The sequence below is a fragment of the Artibeus jamaicensis genome, unplaced genomic scaffold, assembly GCF_021234435.1.
Source record: "Artibeus jamaicensis isolate MK-2021 breed Jamaican fruit bat unplaced genomic scaffold, CSHL_Jam_final contig_233, whole genome shotgun sequence".
Classification (NCBI taxonomy): domain Eukaryota; kingdom Metazoa; phylum Chordata; class Mammalia; order Chiroptera; family Phyllostomidae; genus Artibeus; species Artibeus jamaicensis.
The window spans coordinates 5,468,754-5,496,700 of NW_026521486.1; the positions used below are offsets into that span (position 1 = coordinate 5,468,754).

General features: G+C 39.1%; 1 protein-coding gene across 4 annotated transcripts in view; it reads left to right on the forward strand.

Annotated features, from left to right (window-relative positions):
* The window catches only part of MRTFA (myocardin related transcription factor A), a 145,079-nt gene that overhangs the window by 53,480 nt on the left and 63,652 nt on the right, over positions 1-27,947 (forward strand). The window contains exon 1 of one of the 4 annotated variants that reach the window (XM_053662014.1): positions 24,429-24,568. The exons of the other annotated variants lie outside the window; for them this stretch is intronic. Coding sequence (XP_053517989.1) covers positions 24,526-24,568 — 43 coding nt within the window. The 5' untranslated portion in view covers positions 24,429-24,525. Of the gene's footprint in view, positions 1-24,428; positions 24,569-27,947 lie in introns of those variants that run through there. 4 annotated transcript variants of the gene reach the window in all.

Sequence of the window (27,947 nt, forward strand, 5' to 3'; positions counted from 1 at the left end):
TAACAAGGAATGAGGTACCTGCATATTCTGTAAAATGAGTGAACCTGGAAAACATTATGTCATGTGAATGATGATAGTCAAAAAAAGGCCATGTATTACATGATTCCATTTATATGAAATGTCCAGAACAGGCAAATTCATAGAGACATAAAATAGATTAGTGGTTGCCATGGCCTGATGACAGGATGGGATCATGAATGGGGGGTAACTGCCAATGAATGTGTTTCTTTTGGAGGTAATGAAAAATTTCTGGAATTAGATAATGGTAATGGTTGCACAACATTGAGAGTGTACTAAAATCTACTGAATTATATATTTTGAAAGGCTGAGTTGAATGGCATGTGAATTATATCTTAATTTTAAAAATTTTATGAAGACTTCTAGTCAAGATGGCAGTGCAGGCAGACACAACCACATCAAAATTACAACTTAAATATAGAACAGCTGTCACTTAGAACCATCAGAAATTGAGTGGAAGTCTAACAACTATAAAATTAAAGCCACATCCATCCAGACTGGTAGAAGGGGCACAGATGTGGGATGGGCTGGTCCCTCACCCATGTTTGGTGGATAAAAATTTTGCAGGGATATCTTGGGAGTGAGGAGCTCCAGCCCCACACCAGGCCCCCCAGCCTAGAATTCCAGACCCAGGAAGACAAGTCACCACAACTTCTGTCTGCAAAAACCAGTGGGGATTGAGGTGGTGGAAGAAACTTCTGGAGCCCCAAGCAGTTCCTCTTAAAGAACCCACCCATGGACCCACCTACATGGACTCACCTATTCAGACTCACTCTCTCTGAGCCCTGGCACTGGGGTAGCAGCTTTAAAGGCACCAGTGGTACCCAGGGAGAAACTGAAGTATTTGACATCAAGGTGAGCAGAAGCCATGTTCTCCTTTCTAAATCTGCCCCCCACAAAGCCACATCGCTGGCAAGCTGGTGCCATATCTGAGACTCTATTGACATGGCCTAACACTGTTTGACTGCCTTGGAGATCACTGGAGACTTGGCTGTACAACTTACAGGACTAATCCAGCTGCTTTTCCATATGAATGGCTGGTCTTGGCTCATGCTGCACAACTTCCCAAATATTCTCACACAAGTAGCAGTTGGCTTCTGTGAGCCCCACACCTGTCACTAGCAGTAGCCAGCCTAGATTCACAGCTTGGCTTAGCCTGGGAATCTCCAGGCCCAACATAAGTAGCAGCCATCTCAGATTGCTTTATACCTCAGGCAGGGTGGCCCTGGGCAAAACACAAGTGGGGACTGACCTTGGCCATCACCACCCAGGAAAACCCAGGGCCAGATCACCCAGTGGATAGCTACAGACTATGTCAGATCACTACCATCCTGCCGCTGCACAGCTAATCCTCTGTGGAGGGCAGAGATCGGTGGTAAGAGGTCATAGCCAAACCTTGCGGTGATCTGCCAAAAGCAGTCAAGGCTCAAATACAAGAGGAGGGTGTACTCAGCCCACGTGAAGGGCATACCTCAAGTTCCCACCTTGGGTGATAGGGAAGGCTGTGCCACTGGACCCTACAGGACACTTACTATATTAGGCTATGCTATCAAGACCTTGAGTCAAAGCAGCTCTACCTAATACATAGAAACAAACACAGGGAGGCTACCAAAACAAGGAGACAAAGAAACGTGGTCCAAATGAAAGAAAAGATCAAAACTCCCCAAAAAACAATTAAGCAAAATTGAGATTAGCAATCTATCAGATGCAGAGTTAAAAACACTGGTTGTAGGGATCTCAAGGAACTTAGTGAGGACCTCAGCAACATAAAATAGATCCAGTGAGAAATGAAGGATACACTAATTGAAATGAACAATTTACAGGGAAACAACAGTACAGTGGATGAAGTTGAGAATCAAATCATGATTTGGAACATAAGCAAAAAAACAACCAATTGGAAAAACAAGAAGAGAAAAGATTTCAAAACAGGAAGATATAGTATAAGCAGCCTCTGGGATAGCTTCAAGAGGTCCAAAATTCACACCATAGGGGTGCCAGCAGGAGAAGACAAAGAGCAAAACGTTGGAAATCTATTTGAAAAAGATAATGAAAAAAAATTTCTAATTTGGTGAAGGAAATGGACATGCAAGTCCAGGAAGCACAGAGTTTCACAAAAATGGATGTGAAGAGGCCCACTCCAAGACACATCATAATTAAAATGCCAAAGGTTAAAGATAAAGAGAGAATCTTAAAAGCAGCAAGAGAAAGGAAGTTAGATATCTACAGGGGAGTCCCCATAAGACTTTCAGCTGGTTTCTCAAAAGAAACTTTGCAGGCTAGAAGGGACTAGCAAGTAATATTCAAAGTCATGAAAAGCAGGGACCTACAGCCAAGATTACTCTGTCCAGCAAAGCTGTCATTTAGAATCAAAGGGCAAAGAAAATAGCTTCCCAGACAAGAAAAAATGAAAGGAGTTCATCCTCACCAAACCATTATTATATGAAGTGTTAAAGGGACTTATTTAAGAACACTATCAACAGTATGGACAATAAAATGACAAAAAATACATATCTATCAACAGTTGAGTCTAAAAAACAAACCAAGCAAACAAGATGAACAGAGACAGAATCGTGGATACAGAGAGTATTTTGATGGTTGCCAGATGGGAGGGGGTTATGAGGGAATGGGTGAAGAGGTGAGGGAATTAAGAAGTACAAATAGGTAGTTACAGAATAGCCATGGGGATGTAAAGTACAGCATAGGAAATGGACTAGCCAAAGAACTTATACCATGGACATGAACAATGGTGGGGGTAGTGCCTGAGGGAGTAGGGGGTGCTGGGTGGAGGGGAGCAAAGGGGGAAAATCAGGACAACTGTAATAGCATAGTCAATACAATATAATTAAACAAATAAAAATTAAAACAGCAAGCAGATCAGTTGTTACCTGGGTCCAGAAGTAGAGAGAGAACTACAAAGGGGCATAAGAGAACCTTAGGGGATGAAAAGATTATATATCTTTAGCTGTCAAAGTGGTTATGACAGATATACGCAATTGTCAGAACACATTGAACTGTGGGCCTTAAATGAGTAAAGTTTATTTTATCAAAATTAAACTTCAATAAAATTGATTTTTCAAACTTAGAAAAGTTATCTCTAGTTCTTGTAAGCATAAAGTGACCCTTAGGTTAAATCTCTTTTTATTAATATTGGCTAACAACTGTTTCAAATATTAGCTTAGGAATTCTGACTTCTGTTGCTAATTTCTATCTCCCTTTTCCTTCTAGTCAGTTTACAAAGTGAAATAAGATTGATAATTTTAGTCAGACAGTGTTATGCTTTTGAACTAGCATAATTCTGTCACTGTGCTTTTTCAAAATCTGCGAGTGGGTGTAATTGTTCTAAATATTTTTAAGTTTGTTGAACTTTCTATTGGCTTTTACTGTTATTTTTCCTTTTATATAAAACAGAAAAATGTTTCATTGGCTGTAAAAAGTCAGTTTGATTGCCTTTCACCTCCACTATGGAGTATCGAGCCCTAGGAAATTGTAGTTTTAAAGTGACTCTTGAAGGAAGTAAGCAAAAGATGAAAAGGAGGTAGCGCTGCTAGGTATGCTTAAAAACAACAAAACAAGCCCTGGCTGGTGTGGTTCAGTGGATTGAGCGCTGGCCTGTGAAGCAAAGGGTCACTGTTTGGATTCCCAGTCAGGGCTTATGCCAGGGTTTCAGGCCAGGTCCCCAGTTGGGGGCGAGTGAGAGGCAACCCCACACTGATGTTTTTCTCCCATTCTTTCTCCCCCCTCACATTCCCTCTGTCTAAAAAATAAAATCTTTAAAACACCACCCCCCCCCCCAAGTGTGTGAACTTCTTTCCTACATACTTCAGCTCTGTGTCTCAACCCTGGTATCTTGCCAGGAAATGGGCTATAATTACACAAAACGCTCCAAACTTTGAGAACAGTTCTGAAAGATAAATCCTTAAATCAGAAAGACCAGCTCTGTAGGTGGCTCCTGAGCTTTCTCCCTGAGGTTTTCTTCTCCTGCCCTTACTCGTTTTGGGGGCCTGAATATGCCTAAAGCCAGGGTTTGAGTATTTCCCATTCAAAATATGCCCACAGGTGGGCAAATATTTTATTATTCCCCTTAAGCATAGCTAGGACAGCCTTATATTTTAAAAACAAACCATTAAAAAGTAGCAGAAACCAAATAGGAAAATGCAAAAAGAATTTAAAAACCTAAACAAACTCCAAACATGAGAGACATTTCTAGATTATGGAATTCTAAGTGGATTTTGTAAGAATTTAGCAAAAATATAAAAATGTATTTAAAATAAAATAATAGCTAACACTTAAATAGAATTACCATGTGCCAGACAGAATTCCAGACTTCTTAACATGTATTAGTTCTTTTACTCTTTATAACAGTGATGTGAGACGGATGCTCTTACCCCATTTTATAAATGATGAAATTGAGGATCCAGAATAGATAAGCAATGTGTCCAATGACACACACCTGGTAAGTGGTAGAGCTAAAATTGTGCCCTGGTAGTCTGGCTTCAGAATCCATGCTCTTTACCACTATATTATATTACTTTCTATGTGAATTTGAAATCCTTTATCCCCAAGTAATTATGTAGTAGCTCTTGACAGGCTATGCAATTTGTCCAGGTTCTTCTGTTCTGTTCTCTTAACATATAGTCTACCTGTCTATTTGCTTTCTTCCCTCCCTGCCTTATTTTTCCTTCAGAACACAATGACATAATAGTTTAGAAAAACAACCAAAAAAACCTATAACCTTTTCCTCCTCTTGAATACCTATATTAAATTCTTTTGTACTAGATTTCCTCTCTGCCTAGAGATGACCTTCCCCCCTTCATTTAACTTATTTAGAAAGTCTTCCCATGAGCCCTAACCTTTGCCTAGAAGCTTCCCTGTTTTTAACAGTGACTCTTATACCTGTTCAAAGTATTAGAAAGGATACTGTTTTGAATTACAGTATGATAAGATTTCTGACTCTGCACTTATGGCCAAAATCAGTGCCATATATTTGAAACTAACCTAAACTTCCTGAGTGTCGTGCCATAAACGTGCATTAGAGATTTTTTCTGATGTAGCAAACAGTTTCTGTGAACCCATGTGTGTTTAGAGTAGGAACACTTTCCATGTGAAGGTCCTTGCTGACTCTGGTAAGAAAAAAAGGTCCTTGGCCTCCTTACCCTTTTTCTTCTGAGCTCTGTAATACAGCACTTGCAGGGACTTCTTAACAGCTGAGCTTTATATCTGCTAAGTCAGTCCATGAGATGTTTGCAGATAATCTACCATTAGCTTTATCCTGGTGGTCCTTGGGGTCAGGCTTTGGCCAACCGACTCCCTGTTAGCCAAATTTATATTTATTTCCAACTAAGGTGGTTAATATGAAATTTTTAGAAAAGTCTTGATAAATATAAAGAAAATATTTTTGATATAATTGTAGAATTTGCTAAATGTTATATGAAAGATGTTTGAGAATCTAGAAGAACATGTGGTCCCCACCTTCATAGGGATCATATTCTAGTTCAGATAGTTTAAAATAAGGATTCAGATAATATTTAGTCCTAAAGTGGATATTTGTACTCTTGCACTAGCAGGCTAGTTTCCCAGTGTGCATGGTTTCACTTTTTCTGTTTCTGCCTGTACCTCTTCAGCTTCACTTCCTGTTCTTTGCCCTTTTGTTTTCTAGGTTCCATCCACCTTTCTTTTTTCCTTCCAATTTCCTACCTGTCTCATTACTATTTACCCTTCAGATCTCAGAGAATGCCTCTCCCCTCCAGTGGTTTTCATTCTTTCTCATTCTCTTTTTCTTCATGCACCTATACTTTGAGATTATAGTTTATTTATGGGTTTTTTTATTGTTTAATGTGTATTTCCCTTACTAGATTATAAACTCTGTGAAGGTGGATATTGTATCTGTTACTGTTAATTTTGTTTTACCATTTTATGTCCAGCATCTAGATTGATATACAGTATGTGCTAAATGAATGTATGTTAATGAATGAATGCAGTGAATGTGAAATATTGGAAAGATTGGGAAGAAGAAAGCTACTCCTGAAACATTAGGTATTTATGCCCCCCAACCAAACTATCTCTCACAGAGCAAGTATAAACCGTCTTGCTAAGGATGACTCTTTAGTTTCTTTATAAGATGTAGAGGTCACGTTTTTTGATATCATGTTTCCTTCTCTTTCATTCATTTTGAGAAAGGTTATCCTCACTTTTTGCGAAATGGCCAAGATATATAAACCTACAGAGTATTTGTATCCATATCAGTAGATACTGTGCTGCTCAGGATTGAACCAAAAGTTTTCCTTGTTTCACATAGGGCACTAACAGGTATTGGGGAGCACTGTATGTTTCAGTAATTGATTAGAGGTTAATTTTTAATTCTTTTTACTGTACTTATTTTTCTCTCAGGCTTTGGAAGATCATCGTGGCATGTTTAAGTCAGAGGACTTAACAATTTTGATTAAAATGGCAAGCATTCATTTTGAAATTTAATAACTTAAGCCCAAATCAAGAGTTTAGTATCTGAATACTTATCCCTTCATGCTGATTTCTTACCCACTGCCTCTCAGAGTACTTTTAAGGTGGAGGTAGACAATTTTTTGTGAGATATGTGGTGCTTCCGAAAGCTCTTGACTTGGTGTACTCAGTTCCAAAAATTGTTTTCATAAGGACGTCAGCCAGCTTTAAACTTGGTGTGCTGGTAGTGGGATTAAAGTGCTACCAACAGACTTTACTCCTTGGAATAATATCCCTTTCTTCTAGTTTCTTTCTTTTGTTTAAGCTTTTAAAATTGTCTTTGTTCTTTGGAAGTGTTTAGCATTTTCTTTTTCTAACAAAAGTTACATAAAATAAGATTTAGAAAACTTGTAGTTTAACATATGCTCTTGTAAACTATTCAGATCAAATTGGATCAGTTAAAGTTTACAAATTGCTTTTAAGATTCAAATAGTTGAGTGGTAGGGTTATGGGTATGAGTTTCTTGGCTTTTCAGGATGTCATCCTTTTTAGCCTTGTAGCTAAATATCAAGAGGCTGCATGTTCAACCACAAAACGTTAGCCTCTGCCAACATGACATCAACTCCACAAAACCCCATTGGTTAATTATCCCTTGGGACTAGGACATGGATTTGGCAGCTTGTGAAAGCTGCTTTTTTTCAATTTCTCCCTTCCTGGCTGTGACATATCCCAAAGGAATGAAGTTGAGAAATAATCATCTTCGTTTGATAGCTCTCAACCTCTCATTCCCACAGTGGTTCTCATGGTTAGGGATAGAAGATTCCTTATTATTTCACTTGAGTCTTGTAGTTGATGATGTATTCTTTAAGTAATGACCAGTGAAGGAGCCATGGGAATGGTGAATGACAAGGAGCCTCTTGTTCCTTGAGATATGTTTCTGGGTGGTGTTGTCTACAGGGATCCCAGTGTTTTCGTTAGGATTCTCTTTGTGTTGCCCACATTGAAAACTCCAATATTGGGAACCATATGTGGTCATCATCTGTATTAGTTAACATTTGGCATCTGAATTAGTATAGATGCCAACATTAGTATAGATGCTTTAACATTTCCTTTAATGGGCATCTATAAAATAACTTTCTTAAGGGCAACCTTGATAGAAAAAAGAACTGTATGACCTTAAGCAGTCCTCTTACTCTCTTGTAGCCTCAATTTTTTCATTAAATCATTTTTAAAAATAAAGATGTAGTACCTGTGTTATCTTCCTTAGAAGGTGTCATAAGGATGGCATGAGATAACACAGGTGAACAGGTTTACCCAGATCACCACTGACCACCTAGTCCCACTATATAGTGGGCCCATTTTAGACCTCTGTTTACTTGATTTTTCTTTACTCTTTGACCCCATTTGATGCTCTCTTCTCATTCTATATTACTTGGGGTTCTTTGTGTAAACTTGGTTAACCTTGGCACAAAATAATTTTTTTGAAGACTATTGGATAGTGCATAGCCTTAATTGGAAGGCTGGATAGTAAAGGGCAGAAACTGAGCAAAACTGAGCAAAGTAAAACATGGTGATGCCCATGTCACCGAAGTGGTTTGCTGAGGACTCTTTCACTGGCACTGCTCATTGAACCTTCTTGCCACTGCTGCTGGCCTGGTCTCCAGCATATTCTTGTTGCTGTTACCACCAGTAGACAGACACATGGGACAGTGCCATGAATAACTTCTGATTATATTTTCTGAGTTTGTGTGATTCCCCTGGTTTTTGAAGTTGTAGATGGGAGGACTTACTGGCTAGACTTAGGTTATCTTTGTGAGCTTGATGCCAGGGTGCTGAGAGACTACCGGTTCAATTCAGCTTCTGTAGTAGGAAGAGGTGTCTGTCTTCCCCCTACCATGGAATTTCCTCCAAATAAGAAAGATTCAGATCATGGGCAGTTGAACTGTGACACCCTTCTTTCTCCAGCTTGACTTCTATCTCCCTGTCCACTATACAGTCCCTTTGCAGTCTTGTGTTCTTCCTGCCTTTAAATCTAAGCATTTCCCAGGGTTAGTACTCGACCCTTTTTTTCTCACTCTGTACATTTCCCCCAGCACTGTCATCCCTACTTGTAGCTTCAGGTATCAATTCTCGGGATGTCTGTATCTGTATCTCTAGGATGTCTGGGTCTGTATCCTGAGTTCTGAATCATCTTTTTTTTTTTTTAAAAATTTTATTGATTATGCCATTACAGTTGTTCTATTCTCCCCCTTCATTCCCCTCCACCCCTCCACCCCCACCATTCCCCCCCTTTAGTTTATGACCATATGTCTCAAGTTCTTTAGATTCTATATTTCCCATACTATTCTTGTTCTCCCCTTATCTATTTTCTACCTACCGTCTATGCTACTTATTTTCTGTACCTTATCCCCCCTTCTCCTCCTCCAACTCCCCTGTTGCTAACCCTCCATGAGATCTTCATTTCTATGTTTCCGCTCCTGATCTAGCTGTCCTTTTAGTTCGCTTTTGTTTTAGGCGTGGTTGTTAATAACTGTGAGTTTGCTGTCCTTTCACTGTTCATCTTTTTTATCTTCTTTTTCTTAGATAAGTCCCTTTAACATTTCATATAATAAGGGCTTGGTGATGATGAACTCCTTGAATTTGATCTTATCTGAGAAGCACTTTATCTGCCCTTCCATTCTAAATGAAAGTTTTGCTGGATAGATCAGTCTTGGTTGTAGGTCTTTGGATTTCATGACTTGGAATACTTCTTTCCAGCCCCTTCTTGCCTGTAAGGTCTCTTTTGAGAAATCCGCTGACAGTCTGATGGGAACTCCTTTGTAGGTGACTGTCCCCTTCCCTCTTGCTGCTTCTAGGATTCTCTCCTTCATTTTGGCTAATGTAATTATGATGTGCCTTAGTGTGTTTCTTCTTGGGTCGAAATTCTTTGGGACTCTCTGAGCTTCCTGGATTTCCTGGAAGTCTATTTCCTTTGCCAGATTGGGGAAATTCTCCTTTATTATTTGTTCAAATAAGTTTTCCACTGGTGGCTGTTCCTTTCCCCCTTCTGGTACCCCTATAATTCGGCTGTTGGAGCGTTTAAAGATGTCCTGGAGGTTCCTAAGTCTCTCCTCATTTTTTTGAATTCTTGTTTCTTCATATTTTCCTGTTTGGTCATTTTTTCCTTCCTTTTGGTTCACTCCCTTGATTTGAGTCCCAGTTTCCTTTCCATCACTATTGGTTTCCTGTGTAGTTCCCTTCATTTCAATTAGTTTAGCCTTCATATATTCCTCTAATTTGTGACTAAAATCAACCAGTTCTGTGAGCATCCTGATGACCAGTGTTTTGAACTGTGCATCTGAAAGTTTTGCTATTTCTTCATCACTTAGAGTTATGGGCTCTGGGGCTTTGAGTTCTTCTTGAGCCATAATGTTTTGCTCTGTTCACACCTGTTACCTATGAGGAACAGAGCCTTAAGTGTTCACCAGGGTAGGGCCGCTCAGGGCACTGGTTTGTGACACTGTATGTGGGGGCGGGGTCAGAGTGGGGAAATGGCGGTCCCCTCTGCTGCCTCTCGCCTCTGGGGCCTGCTCGGTCCTGTCGTCTCACTGCTCACTCCCTTGCTGGTCTGTCTGCACATGAATGCACCGCCACAGTCAACCGGATGCCCTGCCCCCTGGCTGGGTCTGCCGGTCACTCACTGGGTCGCTCACTGGGTCCACCTGTTGCAACCCCACGCCTGGGATCCCCATGCCTGAGTCGGTCTGTCCAAGTTTTCCTGTGCAACCCTGCTCCGCCAGCTGCTGGTTTCGCCCCTCTTACCGGTCAGGCCGAAGAATTCGTTGTTATCAGACTTCCGAAAAGTTCAATTTTCTGTGTTCTGGCTGTGTTTTCTGTTGCTAATATTTTGTTGTCTCTCAACTTGGTTGTGTGAGAAAGCACGGCATATCCACCTATGCCTCCATCTTGGTGGAAGTTCTGAATCTTCTAATCTGAATTTTTCTTACCTGGGCAATCTATGACTCACATACGCTTCAGCCTTTTACATATTAAAAATGATGTATCATTCCATGACTGCCCCTGCATTCCCTAACTCAGTACCAGTTGCCCATCCAGAAAATTAGAAGCCATTCTTATTCTTATTTAAATCTTTTTAATTGATCGAGAGAGAGAAACATTGATTTATTGTTGTACTTATTTATGCATTCATTGGTTGATTCTTGTGTGTTCCCTGATGGGGATCAAACCCACAGGGTACTAGACGTATCTGAACGACCTTCTAACCAACTGAGCTATCCTGCCAGGGCCAAGGAGTCATTCATAATTTCTCTTTTCCACACATTTACTTGGTATCTTGAGTTCTGTAGAGTCTACTTCTGTTTAGACTTCTGTCTCACTGCCCTAGATCAGGCTCTGCTCATTTCTCACTGTGGTTTCAGCAGCCTCTCATTGATCTCCCTGCCTATAACCTGGCCCTTCTAATCTGTTCTTCATATAGCTGCCCAGATACTTTTTCTAATAATTCTAACAACTTTTTCTTCTCAGAATTTTTCAATTTCTTATGGGGTAAAATTTAAACTATTAATTTGTCTGTTTGGTTTCTAATTATTGGTTATCTCCTACTACTTCCACCTTCAGTCTCCAGCAGTGCTGAACTGCTTTTATTTTCCAGAACATTCTGTGCTCTTTTAATTTTCTGTTTCTATTCATATAATCTTTACCCTGCTTTGACCATTGGTCTCTCCTTCTGTCAGCCCGCTGACTTCTACTCATCTTTCAAGTCCCAGCAGGGGCTGCCTCTCCTGAAATGCATGTTGTCTGATTCCAGACATACTTAGGTGCTCCTTCTGTGCTTTCCCCATACTTGGTACAAACCACCGGAGCACTTACTTACTTACGTTATTGTTTCTAGCAGGTCTCATCATTAGAAGTAAGGTCTTTCAGTGCAGGAGCAGTGTGTTCGGTCTCCCCAGTTCCTGGTGCATAGCAGGTGTATACCACTTTTTATTTAAAGCATTATATAAATATAGCGATATTTTCAACATAGGAATTTTCTTGTAAGTGATAGGTCTTTTCTAACTCTAAAGTTCTGTGATCTAAAAATCAGTTCTAAGGGAACAGTTCTCATTTTATTTCATTTTTTTATCTTAAAAGCAGTTGGCTAAAGGTCTAAGAGCCCTACCAGTCCCTCAGATGAGTTTGCCTTCTCTGTGATCATTGGCTGTATACTCTTTCCCCAAGAAGTTGACTAAGCATACATTTCTTGAGTGTTCCCAGTCTTCTACCTTATACACATTTTAAACCTTAGTAATGATTTGCTTCATGTGTGACTCCATTTTCTTACCCCACAGCCACCAATTCAGTCCCTACGCTCTAGTTGCTCTAGTTATAAATTATTCATTGGCTGGAAACATACGTGTATTAGTATTCTAGATTCTCTAGAGATTTAGCTATCGATTTGGCTGAATTGCTGTTTCTGTAATCATTTTTTCTCCCATCCCACAGCTCTCATCCTGGTTCTGTGCTCCTACTGGGGGCCTTAGCAAAGCAAACAATATATAGTTAAACTTCACTTGTGTTTTATTTTTTAGGAGTTGGCTGCTGTCTCTTGATTTACTGCACTGGGAAGAGTAAATCTTGATTTCCCCCCCTTGTTCCTCCCTCTGAGGGAGCCTGCGTCATTGAGAAATGTTTAACCTCATGGCCTTGCACTGGGGCTGGAAATTTGCCTAAGGGAACTTGAAGCTGGCAGTGTTTTTACTCAAATTCCCCTTGATGGGGAGGGGGATTTTAGCAGGGCCTTCCAAAACAGGAAGATATTGGGAAATTTTTTAGTAGCAAAGCTGTTGCCATTAGGTTACTGAAAGTATTTGAAGAGTTTTCTAGAGATAAGCTTAGGCATTTTGAAGTCCCTCTGGGAGAAAGCTGTAGCTTCTACCAGGTATAAACAAAAATTCAGGCTGAGAAACTTAGCTTTTCAGTTGTGTGGTATGTTGTTGTAAGACAGCTTTGACCACTTGGATGAGAAAGAGAAGCTAACTGGAGAGAGTTTTAGGAGTTTGGAATCTCCCATTTAGGGGAAATAGCCGTAGGCCAAGGCAAATCTCTATGGACTGTGAGAAGAACTTGGCTTTTTACCAGTTCTGGATTATACTAAGAGTAGATCATCATAGGGATTTTCTTTGGCAAATCTCTCTTTCAAATTCTTATTTTTATTGTCACTATATTCTATTTACAAAAGCACTTTATTGATACAAACAAGGTATTTGCCCCGTAAGTGTTAGAATAGATATTTGGTGTCCAAACAATAATCTCCCTATTAGGAGAAGGTGTGAACCAGCAGATGTTTAGAATATGACTACCTCTGCTTATTTTTATCTTTGTGTCACAGATGAGGAAAAGTTACACAGTTGTTTGCCAGTATGGAATGATAAGCTGAGCAGGCTCTGGGCCTGAGGAGGGAAGAATTGTGCAGTTGGATCATTTGTGGCAGCTTTGTAACTTTCTGGAAAATTGGAAACAACTACATTAGTACTTCATACAAATATAGACAAAAAGATAGTTGTCATTCTATGTAATGGCTTTACTGTCGGCATGGGTGGTCAAGGGTAGATAATATGCATGGCTATTGTGAGACTTCTTTTTTAATTAGCAAGTATTTATTATTGATTATATACTTAACACTCTGGTAGGTAATCTGCAGGATTTCTGGGAAGTAGAGGGATGATTCTGAGGCTAAGGAGATTTATATTCTTTTTGGAGATACAAGGAGATAAATGAGGTCAGGAAAACTTCACAGGAGAGGTAAGATTAGAGCTGGACCTTTGAGGGAAGGCGCAGTTTAGATAGGCAAGAGGAGTCAGGAAGGTAAGGGTGAATCAAAGGTGTGCAGATAGGAGGAGTTTCGCTAAGGCAAGAACAGGAAACTAAACGAGGCATGGTATGTGAGGAAGAGGAAAGTTTTCTCCTTGATAATTACATTAGCCAAGATTAAAATGAAGGAGAGAATCCTAGAAGCAGCAAGAGCTAAGGGGACAGTCACCTACAAAGGAGTTCCCATCAGACTGTCAGCTGATTTCTCAAAAGAGACCTGACAGGCAAGAAGGGGCTAGAAAGAAGTATTCCAAGTCATGAAATCCAAAGACCTACATCAAAGATTGCTCTATCCAGCAAAGCTTTCATTTAGAATGGAAGGGCAGATAAAGTGCTTCTCAGATAAGATCAAATTCAAGGAGTTCATCATCACCAAGCCCTTATTATATGAAATGTTAAAGGGACTTATCTAAGAAAAAGAAGATAAAAAAGATGAACAGTGAAAGGACAGCAAACTCACAGTTATTAACAACCACACCTAAAACAAAAACAAACTAAGAGGACAGCTAGATCAGGAGCAGAAACAGAAATGAAGATCTCATGGAGAGTTAGCAACAGGGGAGTGGGAGAAGGAGAAGGAGGGAGAAGGTACAGAGAATAAGTAGCATAAATGGTAGGTAGAAAATAGACAGGGGGAAGGGCAAGTAAAGTATGGGAAATACAGAATCTAAAGAACTTGTGACACATGGATATAAACTAAAGGGGGGATGGTGGGGGAGGGGGTGTGCGGGTAGAGGGGAATGAAGAGGGGGAAATGGGACAACTATAATGGCATGATCAATAAAATATATTTTAAAAAATTGGAGGTATTAGAGTTGGAAAAGAAGTTTGGGTTGAAGAAGGTAATAAGGAGCTAGATTATTGAGGGCCCTGAATGTTAAATTGGAGAGTTTGGTCTTCACCAGATAGTGGGGAATCATTTTAAACTATGAGTAATTATTTATCAATCTATTTATTTCAGTAATTATTCCCTCCTTCCCTCTTTCCCTCCCTGCCTCCCTTTCTTCTTTCCTTCCTTCCTCAAGGGAAAGAACAGACCTGCTGAGAGTAGCAAGAAAAAGATAGCAAAAGCAATGGAGAGCCTGTGCTGGGTTGCCTTAGCTCACTGGGAAGTTAGAAAAAAGGGCCATAGGGACGGGTTTGGGCGATAAGCCTGACACAAACTGCCAGCTACCTATTGCCTTAGAATTTAGGAGACACATGCCTGGGAAGAGGGGCTGCGGGGGACTGGAGGGAGGGCAGAAGGAAAGGGAATGGTGCCTGTTGCTCCCCAGAGAGAGAGCACACAAGCACGCTGGGCCCTTTGCTGAGGTTTTTATCTCTTTCAGTAATTATTTCTTAAATAGAAATTTTATTGAGTTAATTGTAGATTTATAGGCAGCTGTAAGAAATAATACAGAGAGCCCTGGCCAGTATGGCTTAGTTGGTTGGGTGTCGTCCCACAAACTGGAAAGCCATGGGTTCAATTCCCAGTCAGGGCACGTGCCTAGGGTGCAGTTTCAGTCCCCAGTGGGGGCATGTATGAAAAGTAACCAATTGGTGTTTCTCCCCCTCTCTCCCTTTCTTCCCCGCTCTCTAAAAATCAATAAGCATGTCCTCAGGTGAGGATAAAATAATAATAATAATAATAATAATAATAATAATAATAATAATACAGAGAGATCCCTTGTGTACAGTGATTACTTTTTAAGTGCTGAATTTGTGAAGGACACTCTAAAGGTCCCGTAAATATGATTATATAACTGATTTTTATAAGCATTAAGGAAAATAATGCACACTCCATTATTTCCCATAGATATATAATAAAATATAAAGCATAAAATGTCTGCCATATGAGCAGGGTTCTTAGGGAAACAATGAATTGCTTCTTTTAGAGGGGGTTAGAAAAGGCTTCGTGGTGCTGGTGCCATAGAAATTGTCCACTCAGCCCCTCATATATCCCAGGCTCTGTGCCAGGTGCTGGGGGTACAGTGGTGAATGAGATAAGCCATATTCCCTGTGCTCACACAGCCTGAAATTCATTGGTGAAGGAAGACAAATAATTATAATAAAATAGAATGGGGTTATAACGGGAAATTTAGGATGCCATGGGAGAAGAAGGAAGGGGGATCCAAACAATTCTAGGGAACAGTAGAGGAAGGCCCTGCAGAGGAAGGAACATTTAAGCTACGACCTGAAGTATGTTTTAGCTGTGAGAACAATGTGAAGACCTGGAGATGTGAAGTAAAGTGGCACTGTTGAGGAAGAAATGGACTTCTGTAACCGTTGGTCCGGAGAGATGGTGGGGTACACCGCCTATGAGGGAGGGCTCTGGAGCCCGACTGCCTGGGCTGCATCTGGCCTTGCCGCTTCCTAGTTGCCCTTGGACAGTTACTTCTTTGTGCCTCCGTTTTCCCATCTGAAAATAGATACAACAATAATTCCTACCTCACACATTAGGACTAAGTGATTTAGGACATACAATGCCCTTAGATTAATGCCTGGCACACAGTCAGTTACTCAATACATGTTAACTATGTATACATGCTATGACAATAGCTATTAAATGTGAGAAGATGAATGGTAAGAAAATAACGTAGATATTCAAGGAGACCCTGAAAAACTGTATTAATGCTCTTATCCTAAGAGCAATGGAAAGTCATTGAAGGGTTTTGAGTAGCGGGATGGCATTAGATTTGTAATTTAGAAAGATTATTCTGATTTTAATGTAGAAGGTAAATTGAAGGGGGCTAAGAAAGGTTGCAGGGAGACCAAATAAGAGGTAATTGTAGAAGTCCAGTTGAGCAGTGGTATTCATGAAAAGATACTTATATTGAAAAGATGTTTGCTAATCTAGTCATTCAACAAATATTAATTGAATGCTTATTATGTGACAGGTAAACTCTCAATTCTGAAGATAAAGCTCTCGTGGAGCTTATGTTCTATTGCTGAGAGTGAGGTCAGTAACAATAAGCATAACATAGTATTAGGAATGAGAAATGCTATTAAGAAACATAAAGCAGGGAAACAAGATAGATGGTAAGAGTCTGTAGCTAATTTAGAAATTGTGGTCAGAGGAGGCCTTTCCAAGAAAGTGACATTTAAGCAGAGACCTGAATGAAATGAAGTGAGCCATGCTCATGTTTTTCTGGGGGGAAAACTTTCCAGGCTGTGGTGTCATCGTGTTTAACAGGTTAAAGGATTAGTAAGGATGGCAGGGGGGTGTGAGTAGGGAACTTATCACAAGGACAGAGGTCTTATCTGGTCACATAGGATTGCCTTGAATGGTATCAGGCACATACTTGAATACTTGTCAAATAGGTAAATGGCAGATGAATAGATGGAATTTTGAATGAATGAACAAATAAATTATTCTCCCAAACAAGTCTGGAATATAAGAAGAGGGAGAGAAAGTTATGGGTAAGCTTCTCAAATAAGGTCTTTCTTGTGAAAGATCTTACAAGAGTATGGATTCTGAAGCTAGACTGTTAGGTTCAAATCCTGGCTTTGCCATTTGCTAGTGATGTGACTTTAAGCCAATTGCTTATCTTTTCCAGGCCTCAGTTTCTTCCTTTAGGGAACAGTAGTGCCTGCCTTGTAGAAACATTGCAGGGTTTTTCAGCCCAGCACCATTAATGTTTGGGGCTGGATAATTCTGTGAGGGGACTGTCTAGTGCATTTTAGGGTGTTTAGCAGTATACCTGGCTGCTGCCTACATAGATGCCAATAGCAACCCTTCAATTGTAACAAGCAAAAATGTCTCTGGGTAGTGCCATATGTCCTCGAGGGTGGAGGGACAAAATCACCTTGGAATGAGAACCACTGTGTTTTGTGAGGATTTAAAAAGTTGGTATGGCCCTGGCTGGTGTAGCTCAGTGGATTGAGCTCTGGCTGTGAATCAAAGGGTTGCTGGTTTGATTCCCAGTCAGCACACATGCCTGGCTTGCAGGCCAGGTCCCCAGTGCGAGCCATGTGAGAGGCAACCACACACTGATGTTTCTCACCCTCTTGTTCTCCCTCCTTTTCCCTCTCTTTAAATAAATAAATAAATAAATAAATAAATTTAAAAAGTTGGTTTGTATAGAGCACATAGAACACAGTGCATACCTGGCACGTATGTGCTACTATTAAGATTAGCATGGTGGCTTCTGGGGGAAAATAAGTGTCTTTCCTAATAGAAATTGAGGACAATTGAGTTTCCCGTTTAAGTAAATAACAAAAACACAAAACTTAAAAATAAAGCACAGATGATGATGGAGTGTGGAAAAAATGGGTTTGTTTGTTCCCAGTAAGATTTATTTACACAAACTGCTGTGTTCTGTGCATGGATGGGATGACTTCCTGTCCATTCAGGAACCTCTGGGGCTACCTTTAGATGCAAAGACGTGAGCTCGCTTTGGCAGTACATAAACTAACATTAGATACAAAGATGTATCTCAGCTGGAGTTTTTTTTAGGATGGAGAAACATTAATAATAGATTCTTTCTACAGTAATGGGGATTTGAGAACACTTATTTTTGTAATGTAATAATTTGGTTTCTAAGATTAGAGTATGCTTCTCTACTTGCACAGTAATTTGCAACAAGGTGCTGATGGCTACATTGTCTATCCTAGTCAGAACTCACCAACTGTAATAAGCTTGATCAATATTTATTATATTTGGCCATTGAAGAATTGAAATAATAGTGTATTCAACGGTTTTTCAGGCTTGTATTTTGTAGAGTACATTTTTATTGACTATCTCTTATGCTTGCTGGTAGCTAGTGTTTGCTTATAGTGCTTACTTGCTGTGAGTCTTAACTCTGCTTAAGTTGTGAAGGTGGTGATAAATGGGGGGTCATTAGTTTCAGAGACACAGTATAGAAAAACATCACCTGATAAATGCGGCAATCAGAATGAGATAATTGAATAAATCATTTAAAGTCATGATTCATTACTCTTGGTGTGGGGAATTATTATTTAAAAATTTACTTAAGTTTTCATATATAACACATAATTTTATATAGATGAATAAATCTGAAATCTGCATTCTTATTTTTTTAAGTGCAGAGTTTTTCTTAGCATTCCCTCCTCTTCTTTTCCCATATACTCTGACACTGGTGTGTCTTTACCCACAAACCATGTAAAACTAGTGTATATCCTTCTGTATTTTCCCCTGAACTCACATAATCCTGTACAGATCCATGTGCACACAAATGCATACAAATTTTTTCTTTTTGCCATTGACTTGTTTTTATATGGAATTATATTATATGCACTTTTTCAGTTTATGCTTTTCTCACTCAGCAGTACCTAATGGGATTTGGTTACATTATCTGACAGAGCAGAAGTAAAGGTTTTGTATCTGGGACAGCGATAGGTGGGAGGGATGAAGGTACCCCACCCATCTGGTACCCCAGATTTGTCAAATCTGTGTTCAAAACCTATTTTGGAAAAAAAAAACCTGTTTTGTTCCCTGACTGGTGTGGCTCAGTGGATTGAGTGCTGTCTTACAAACTGAAAGTTTCCAAGTTTGGTTCCTGTTCAGGGCACATGTTTAGGCTGTGGGCCAAGTCCCTAGTTTGGGGGTATGTGAGTCCCCAGTTGGGGGGATGTAAGTCCTTCTCCCTCCCTTCCCCTCTCTAAATAAATGAATGAATGAATGAATGAATGAATGAATGAATGAGTGAGTGAATAAAATCTTAAAAACCAAACAACCAAACCTACTTGCAATACAACCAGAGCAAATACCAAGGCCTTTCTAATGGCTAAGGGCGCAGTGCTCACCTCTGCCGCAGCCCATCAGGCTGACCGTCCTGGTCTCCTGGGTGCACTTGACCATGCCAGGCATTCCTGTTTGCTCTGCTCCAGTGGATGAATGCTCTTCCCTCGACAGTTGCACAGCTGATTCCTCAGCTCCTGTGGGTCTTTGCTTCAGTCTTATCTTCTCAATGGGGCCTCTCCTGGTATCCCATTTAAAATTGCAAACCTCTTCCTGTCCCACTTACCTGCTTTATCTTTCTCCTTCATGCTTAGGACCTTCTAACATGCTCCTCCATATTTTACTCATTTTTCAAATCACACCACTAGAAGGAGGGAGGTAATGCAAAAGAAGGAGCCCAGTGAAGTTGTGCATGACTCCAGCCTGCTTAGGATGCCTCTCAGGAGGTGGGGCACCCTGAAAATTTTCCCACCAGAGTCCAAACTCACTCTAGACAGATGGCGTTTTTCACAGAACTAGAACAAATAATTCAAAAATTTATATGGAACCACAGAAAATCCCAAATAGCCACAGCAATCTTGAGAAAGAAGAACAAAGTTGGAGGTGTAACACTACCTTCTATCAAAGTAAACTGCAAGGCTATAGTAATAAAAAGCAGCATGGTACTGGCATAAAAACAGATATATACATCAATGAAACAAATAGAGAGCCCAGCAATAAACCCACACCTATCTGGCCAATTAATAAAAAAGGAGGCAAGAACATAGAGTGGGGTAAAAGCAGTCTATTCAGTAAGTGGTGTTGGGAAAATTGGACAGATACAAAAAGATGAAACTAGACCACCTTCTTACACCATATACAAGAATAAACTCAAAATTAATTAAAGACTTAAATGTAAGGATCAAAACCATAAAGCTATTAGAAGAGCACATAGGCAGTGAAATCTGATATCTCTTAACAATATTATTTTTCTGATATATCTCCTCAGACAAGGGAAACAAAAGGAAAAAACAAACAAATGGGACTATATTAATCTAAAAAGTTTTTGCACAGCAAAGGGAACCATCAATAAAAAGAAAAGACAGCCTACTGAATGGGAGAAGGTATTCACTAGTGTCACATCCGATAAAGGGTTAATATTCAAAATTCGTAAAGAACTCATACAACTCAGCATCAGAAAAATAAACAATCCAATTAAAAAATGTGCAGAGGATCCAAATAGACTTTTCTCTAAAGAGGACATAGAGGCGACTGATAGACATATGGAAAGATACTTGGTGTCACTAATCATTATAAAAGTGCAAATTAAATCTACATTGAACCCTGGCTGGTGTGGCTCAGTGGATTGAGTTTTGGCTTGTGGAGCAAGGGGTTGTTGGTTCAATTCCCAGTCAGGGCACATGCCTGGTTGTGGGTCAGGTTCCCAGTAGGGAGCGCTCAAGAGGCAACCACACACTGATGTTTTTGTTCCTTTCTTTCTCTCTCCCTTCCCCTCTCTCTAAAAATAAATAAATAAAATCTTTTTTCAAAAGCTACATGGAGATATCACACTTGTCAGAAGGACTATTATCAGTAAATGAACTACAAATGTTGGCGAGGATGTGGAGAAAAGGGAACCCTCATGTACTGTTGGTAGGAATGCAGATTGTTACAGCCACTATGGAAAACAGTATGGAAGTTCCTAAAAAAATTAAAAATGGAACTGCCTTATGACCAAGCAATTCCACTTCTGGGTATATATTCAAAGAAACTCAAAACACTAATTCAAAAAGATATATGCACTGTTATGTTCATTGCAGCATTATCTGTAATAGCCAAGGCATGGAAGCAACCCAAGTGCCCATAACAGATGAGTGTATTAAAAAGTTGTGATACACACACACACACACACACACACACACACACACACACACACACACAGGAATATTACTTGGCCATAAAAATAATTAAATTTTATCATTTGTGAAAGTGTGGATGTACCTAGACATTATTATACTAAGTGAAATAAATTAGAGAAAGACAAAGACCATATAATTTCACTTATATGCAGAATCTGAAGAAAAAATAAAACAGGAACAGACTCATAGCTACAAAAAATATATTACATGTCAAAAAAGAAGAGTTAGTATTCAGTTGGATAGAAGTAATTGTTTGCTAAAAAAATAAGAGGAAAATTTATGCTGAAGGTACTGCAGGAAGAGCAACCAGAGATTTTTGAGGTTAATTAGGAAAGGTTTCTTGGAATAGGTAAATTTTGAGCCAGGGTGTTAAGATGATAGACATGACCAGGTGGCAGATTTGAATTTCCTGATGGCATACTCAGAGAGTCAACTTCAACTTGGAATGTTTCATTATTTTAAAGAGTGGAGTGTCCCTGGTAACACACCCTAATTTGAATTTATAAATTGAGGATTTTTTATCACACTCTTATCTAGTCTCTCACTTAAGTGATTTCTTTGCTATACTTCCCCTTATCATTTTGATTGCTTAAATTTGTAGGGATGATTTTTAAATATAAGATCTGGATTCAGAAAAAGATTATGGCTCTCTGTTGCTTTTCATAAAAATATAAGGGTTAGGGGTAATTTTAATTGTTCCTCACCATTCATGTTATTTTCTTAAAATAGCAAACTTTTATGGAAAAGGCTTATTCTCCCCTGGTGGGGAGAGGGCCAACTCTGATAGATCTATTTTTAAAGGAAGCCAGAAACCTGGATTTTAAATATGTGAGACTAATCGAATGGAAAAATAGAAACATAATCCTACTGCCTGCATCTGGCCCAAGCACTTTTGCTTACAGCTAGAATGTACATGATTTTTTTTAGTTGACTGCATAGCATAAATTGCCCTAAAATCTACTGTTGGCTTATTAGGTAATTTTTAAAAAATCTTCACTCAAGGACATGATTTTAGAGAGAGGAGGCAAGAGGAAAACATTGATTGGTTGCCTCTTGTACATACCCCAATCGGGGATGGAACCCGAAACCTAGGCATGTGCCCTCAGCAGGAATTGAACCCATGACCTTTTGGTTTATGGGATGATGCTGCAACCAGCTGAGCCATACCAGTGCTTATTAAGTAATTCTTAATTTTTAATTTATCGTAGAAAACATCTGATGAACATTGAAGGAACATTTTGATCATAGTTTTTTAAGATAAGTATTTTTTAAGGCTTTTAAAAATTTTAATTAAATAACTAATTAATTAATGTATTTATTTTAGAGAGAGGAGAAGGGAGGGAGAAAGAGAGGGAAAGAAACATCAATGTATGGTCACCTCTCACGTTCCCTCTATCAGCAACCTGGCCCACAACCCAGGCATGTGCCCTCACTGGAAATCAAACTGGCAGCCCTTTGGTTCTCAACTGGCCCTCAATCCACTGAGCCACACCAGCCAGGGCCAAGATGAATATTTAGAGATAAAGAATATATATGTATATATATTCTATAATATGTATTCTATATTCTGTATGTACTATATTCTGTATATAATCTATATATATTATATATAAAGAATCTGTACATACACACATAAAACCATTAATTAAATGTCCACCATTCACATTTAAATACTCTCAATGCAAAATACACAAATAGGTCAGACAGTCAAAAACCTTATAAGACACAACACTAAGTTATACAGGAATCCTACCACCTGCACAAGAAACCAATCAAATAAAAAAGCAAGGGGTGGTCAATTTTTATTTCTTAAAATTAATTTGCAATTATAAAACAATATATTTATTTCCTTAAAATAACAGACTTTTACAGAGAAGACTCATTACTCCCAATCCAGTTTTGAACTTTCTTAACTTCACCATTTAGATTTAAAGCTATGAAATTAGTTATTTTCATGTAAATTTAACTGAATCTTTTCAGAGGACCTGTGCAACCTTAGATAGTTTATTTTTACAAAGTATCCTGGGAAATGTTAATACCATCTTTGCAGTACAGTCTTGATAAGAAATATTTTTTTTGTTGAATAGTGTCAGAGTCTCAAGGTATGGTGTATGATGAAGGACACCACTCTTTTTAAACTTATGAAGCATTCCAAATTGGAATTGCCTGTCTCGAGTGTTGTACCATTTAGAGAGCTCAATAAATGGGCTGTATTTCAGGTCCCCCAATTACAGACACTATGTAGTGAAATGCGGCTCCTATTTTACTGTCCCCAGATTAGAGCTTGTGTGTATCTATGTATACTAGAGGATTGGTGTCTGTGAAGCAAAACATGTAACCCTACCAAGTGAATGGCTTCTGGGCATTCTGATTTCTAGGTAAAATGCCTGGATCTGCAGAAGAATTGACATGCTGTACTCTTGTTTAGAAGAGGTGAGTGAAGGGAGTTGGCCTTGTCCTGGGGAGTTCTAGCAGCTTTCAACCCTTGAAAGATGCGAATAATCAAAAACAATGAAGTAATTTGAAAGAGCCAGCAGAAATGTAGTTTAAGATCATCTAATGGTTATTTTCTTCAAACTGTGCACTTCTGAGTTTGTTGCCAGTTCATAATGTGTGGTGGATCTTGACTGGTGACAGCTGGACAACAGAAAAAGAGCAAATGGTAATATGTTAAAGGACTATCATGAACAGTTATGGGGAAGCACACGTGAACAGATTTCTAGCCTCATTAGCTCAGCTGTCTTGTACCTAAAGGGAACAACCTGTCTTTGTGGTTTCTTTAGGCTTTTCGTGCCTAAAGTACAATACAGCCAGAGAGCTTTGAGAGAAGGGAGCATAGCAGGGATGCTCAGGTTGTTCAGAAGGCTCACAGGCTGCTGCCGTGCTGTGCATGGATGACAGGGAAAGTAAAGGAACACCGCAAAAAGGTGTCCTCTTTAGTATTAGGTAGGCAAAAAGGTCCCGAGGTTACCTGGAAGTATGATACAGAGGACTGTCTTTATAAAGGAGATTGTAAACCACTAATAAGAGGAAGAGATGTAAAAGTATGCTATTCTTTTTGTTTACAGATGGAGATTTTTATTTTGGTATTAAAAAATTGTAGACTGTGCTTGAAAATCCTGTGCAGGTTCTCCTCTGCTTCTTAAATTCTATTTGATCTGGAGTGTCACTGCCGGGTTTCATTGCAAAGGCAGGTTTATGGGGGAAAGTTTAAATAAAATTATTTTGTCTCTTAAGATCTCTTCACAGAGAAGACATTTTCTTTTTGTGTTGTTGTATGTATGTTCTGCCTTCAAAATCTTTAAATAACTGCTATTTTCAGAGTCATGTGTTAGAAATAAACATTTTAAAAGATGGTTGAAACATTTTGAGTATGTGATTATAGGGAGGTAGCAGGGTTTTGCTTTTGTTTGTTTGCTTCCTTGAGAAACATTAATTGCTGTGCCTTTCTTCTCTTGGATGTTGTGATTACTCAAAGGCAGTTAGGAAACTCGCTTTCCATCTTGGTTTTTCTGTTTCCATTTGCAGTGAGGGGTCAGCCTGCAGTGTGCGCTGGCAGCTGTGCTCCACACTGGTGTTCACACTACTCGTCAGTACTCCGGGTTGCCTCTGCTCTTTAAATGACTCAGTGTTAGAGTCAGAATGATGAGTCCCAGAAGACATCATGACTGGCTCCCTATTTTTGGTGATGGTTTTTATTTAATTTACTAGGTCCTATTATGTAGGCAGATATTAACAACTTGAGTAATGTTAAAGGAATGTTAGTTCTGAACATGCCATTTTTACAAGAAAATAGTTGTGAACTCACTAAAATGTTAATTTAGTAAAGTTAAACAGATTTTTTAAAAAATTTTATTTATTTATCTTTAGAGGGGAAGAGGAGAGGAGAAAAATACCATTATATGGTTGCCTCTCATGAGTCCCCTGCTGGGAACTGGCTTGCAACCCAGGCATGTGCCCTGACTGGAAATCGAACCACAGTCGTGTGGTTCGCAGGCCCGCGCTCAATCCACTGAGCTACACCAGCCAGGGCTTAAACAGATTTTTTTAATACCTTGCTCCTCTTATTTTCTACCCTGTATTTTTGCCTTTATAGTGGGAGATTATGAGCTATTCTAAAAGGCGAAAAATTAAAATTAAACAATAATAAAATAAAAGGAACCATTTATGGAACACTTTCTATATACCTGGCATACTGATGATTGGTTGTCTTATTAAATTCACCCTAAAACCATATAAATTCGGTGATGTTATCCCCATTTTCAGGTGAGATGAAAGTTCAGGAGGTTAAATGACTTACATAAAGCCAGACTGTGGTTAGATGGTAAGAGCAAGAATTTGAACAAAGCTCTGTCTGGTCCAGGTACAAAGTTCTCAGCCACTATATCACATTGCCTCTGTCCTGCTTCTGAGGGGTAGACCTCTCAATAGTTCTTGAGTAGAAGAAACAGTGATATCCTTCTCTTGTTTGCTTTGGTTGCTCATTTGTTTTCTGTGTCTTTCTTCTGTCCAGTGCATAACGTACACTCAATAAATATTTATTGAATGAACAAGTGTGTACTACTAGCCATGGAAAATGGAAGTGAACTGATACTTATGTGTATCAAGTTTTTGTAAGTATATGCTGTATTTGTAAATAGCAAAGTATATCTTAGACTAATATTTATCAGGGTTATTTGTAGCATATAGAGATAATTGAATAAGAATGAAGCAGTTACAGTCCCATATGATTTCTGGAAGTTATCAGTGGTCTGAATGCTCATCTCTCTCTTCCTGAATGACCTCCCCTGCTCCTGGTGTTGGCCCTCCTCATTCCCACACTGCTGTCAAATACTCTTTCTCTGTTTCTCTTTCTCTCTATCGTCCATCCCCTAAGAAATTGCTATTTTTACACCTTTTGCTTTTGTATATTCGTCTTCCTTTGGATGGAATTTCCTTCCTCATCTCTTTGGTGACTTTTTTTTTTAACCATTGAGTTCTTGGCGCATGCGTCTTTTCTGACTCCTCCAGACCCAGCTAGGCTGCTTATGTGTTCCCTTCAGAGCACGTATCATGCTGATGAATCGAATAATTGGGTGTAAATCTGTCTGTGTTTCTTTGAAAGCTTGTATAATAAGCTCTGTGAAGGCAGGCACTTGGGTATTTCATTTGTCTGTGTCACAGAGCCTTGTCTATAGTTTGCACCCAGTAAGTATGGAAAGAGAAATGAAACGATATAAAGGGTATAGCTTGTGTAGTCCCACCGTAAATTCTAGAAACCCATTCCTTCTTGGAGATGGAGGACACCACATCGGTTCCAGCCCCTCCTTTTTAGAGATGAAGGTGACACCCTTAGGTCGTACAACTAAATAATTAGCAGCACAGCTAAAAAACAGGGCTCCTGAATCCCAGCCCTGTGTCCTTTCTTTCATTGTTTTTTGAGAAAAAAAATTTCTTTGTTTATTTTAAAGGGAAGAGTTATTTAGTGTAGAAAATGTAGAAGATAACAGGTAAACAGCAGGGAGAGAGAAAAATAAAATCATCTTATTCCCATCACTCAGATAGTGGCTGTTCTTCCCCTCTCTTCTGTGAACGAAGACATATTTATGTATGTGTTACATAATTGTGTTATGACAACAGCTTGCATGTACTGAATGCTTATAGACTAGGCGCTGTTTTAAGTGTATTAACTCATTTATTACAGTAACCCTTTGAGGTGAATACTATTATTCCCACTGAATGGAGGCAGAGAAATGTTAAAGATCTCAAGGTCACACAGCCAGTAATTTGCAGAGCCAAGATTTAAACCCAAGCAATCTGGCTCTAGAGCCTGTATTCTTAACTATTCTATTCTGCCTCTGTGTATAATATTTCATAATCTGCTTTTTAAAAAGTTGAGATCAATTTATATATAACAGTGGTCACCCTTTTTAGGGGTGTGGTTCAGTGGATTTAATTTTTTAAAATCCTAACTTGAGGATATGTTTACTGATTTTAGAGGGAGGGGAAGGGGGAGGGAGGGAGAGAGGGGGGGAAACTTTGATGTGAAAGAAACCTATCAGTTGCCTCCCATATGTGCCCTGACCAGGGTATGAACTTGCAACCTTTTGGTGTGGGATGACGCTCCAACGAACTGAGCCAACCTAGTCAGGGCCAATGAGTTTTGATGAACGCTAAACCACCATCCCAATCAAGATATATAGAATGTGTCCATCAAAAAAGTCCCGTCATGCCTGTTTGTAGGTAGTCTCCTTCCCCATTCCCAACTCCTGGCAACCTCTGGTCATATTTCTGCCCTTATAGTTTTACCTTTTCCTTAATTTCATGTAAATGCAATTATTCAGTAGTAGCCTTTTGTGTTTGTCTTCTTTCGCTAGCTTTGGGGGTTTGTATATGTTGTCTGTAGCAGTAATTGTTTTTTGTTTTTGTTTTTGTCTTTTTAGTCACTAAGTAGTATTTCATTGTATGGATATACCACAATTTTTTGTTCTGTTCACAAGTTGAAGGACATTTGGGTTGCTTCTGGTTTTTAGCAATTAAAAAAAAGCTGCTGTGAGTATTCATGTACACCTTCTTATGTGGATGTGTGTTCTAATTTCCTTTTGTTTAAATATCTAGGAATATGATTTACTAGGTTGTATGGTTAAGTGTAAGTTTAACTTTATAAGAAACTTCTGAACTGTTTTCTAAAGTAACATTACTATTTTGTGTTGTCCCCAATAATGTCTGAGAGTTCTGCATGCTCCTCATCTTGGCCACTGATTATTTATTAGTAGTATAATATTTGTATTCTAACACTAGCCAAGCATATAACAAGTCTTCATGTAACATTGCCAGGTGGGTTCTGTGGCCTTACGCCAAATGGTGTATAATGAAACCAGTCTTACATAGGCTAATTGATAGAAACAAGAGTTCAGTTCCTGTGACATCTCGTCAATTTTGTGATGAAAGGATGTTATTTTGAGGACCTCCTGTGATAATTATTTTAGTATGGTCTTGTTGTGGAAAGGTGGTGGTTAAATTAATGCTTTCTGATGTATATGTTTTCGTTTTCCTTTTTCTTATCCATTTTACAGATATTCATT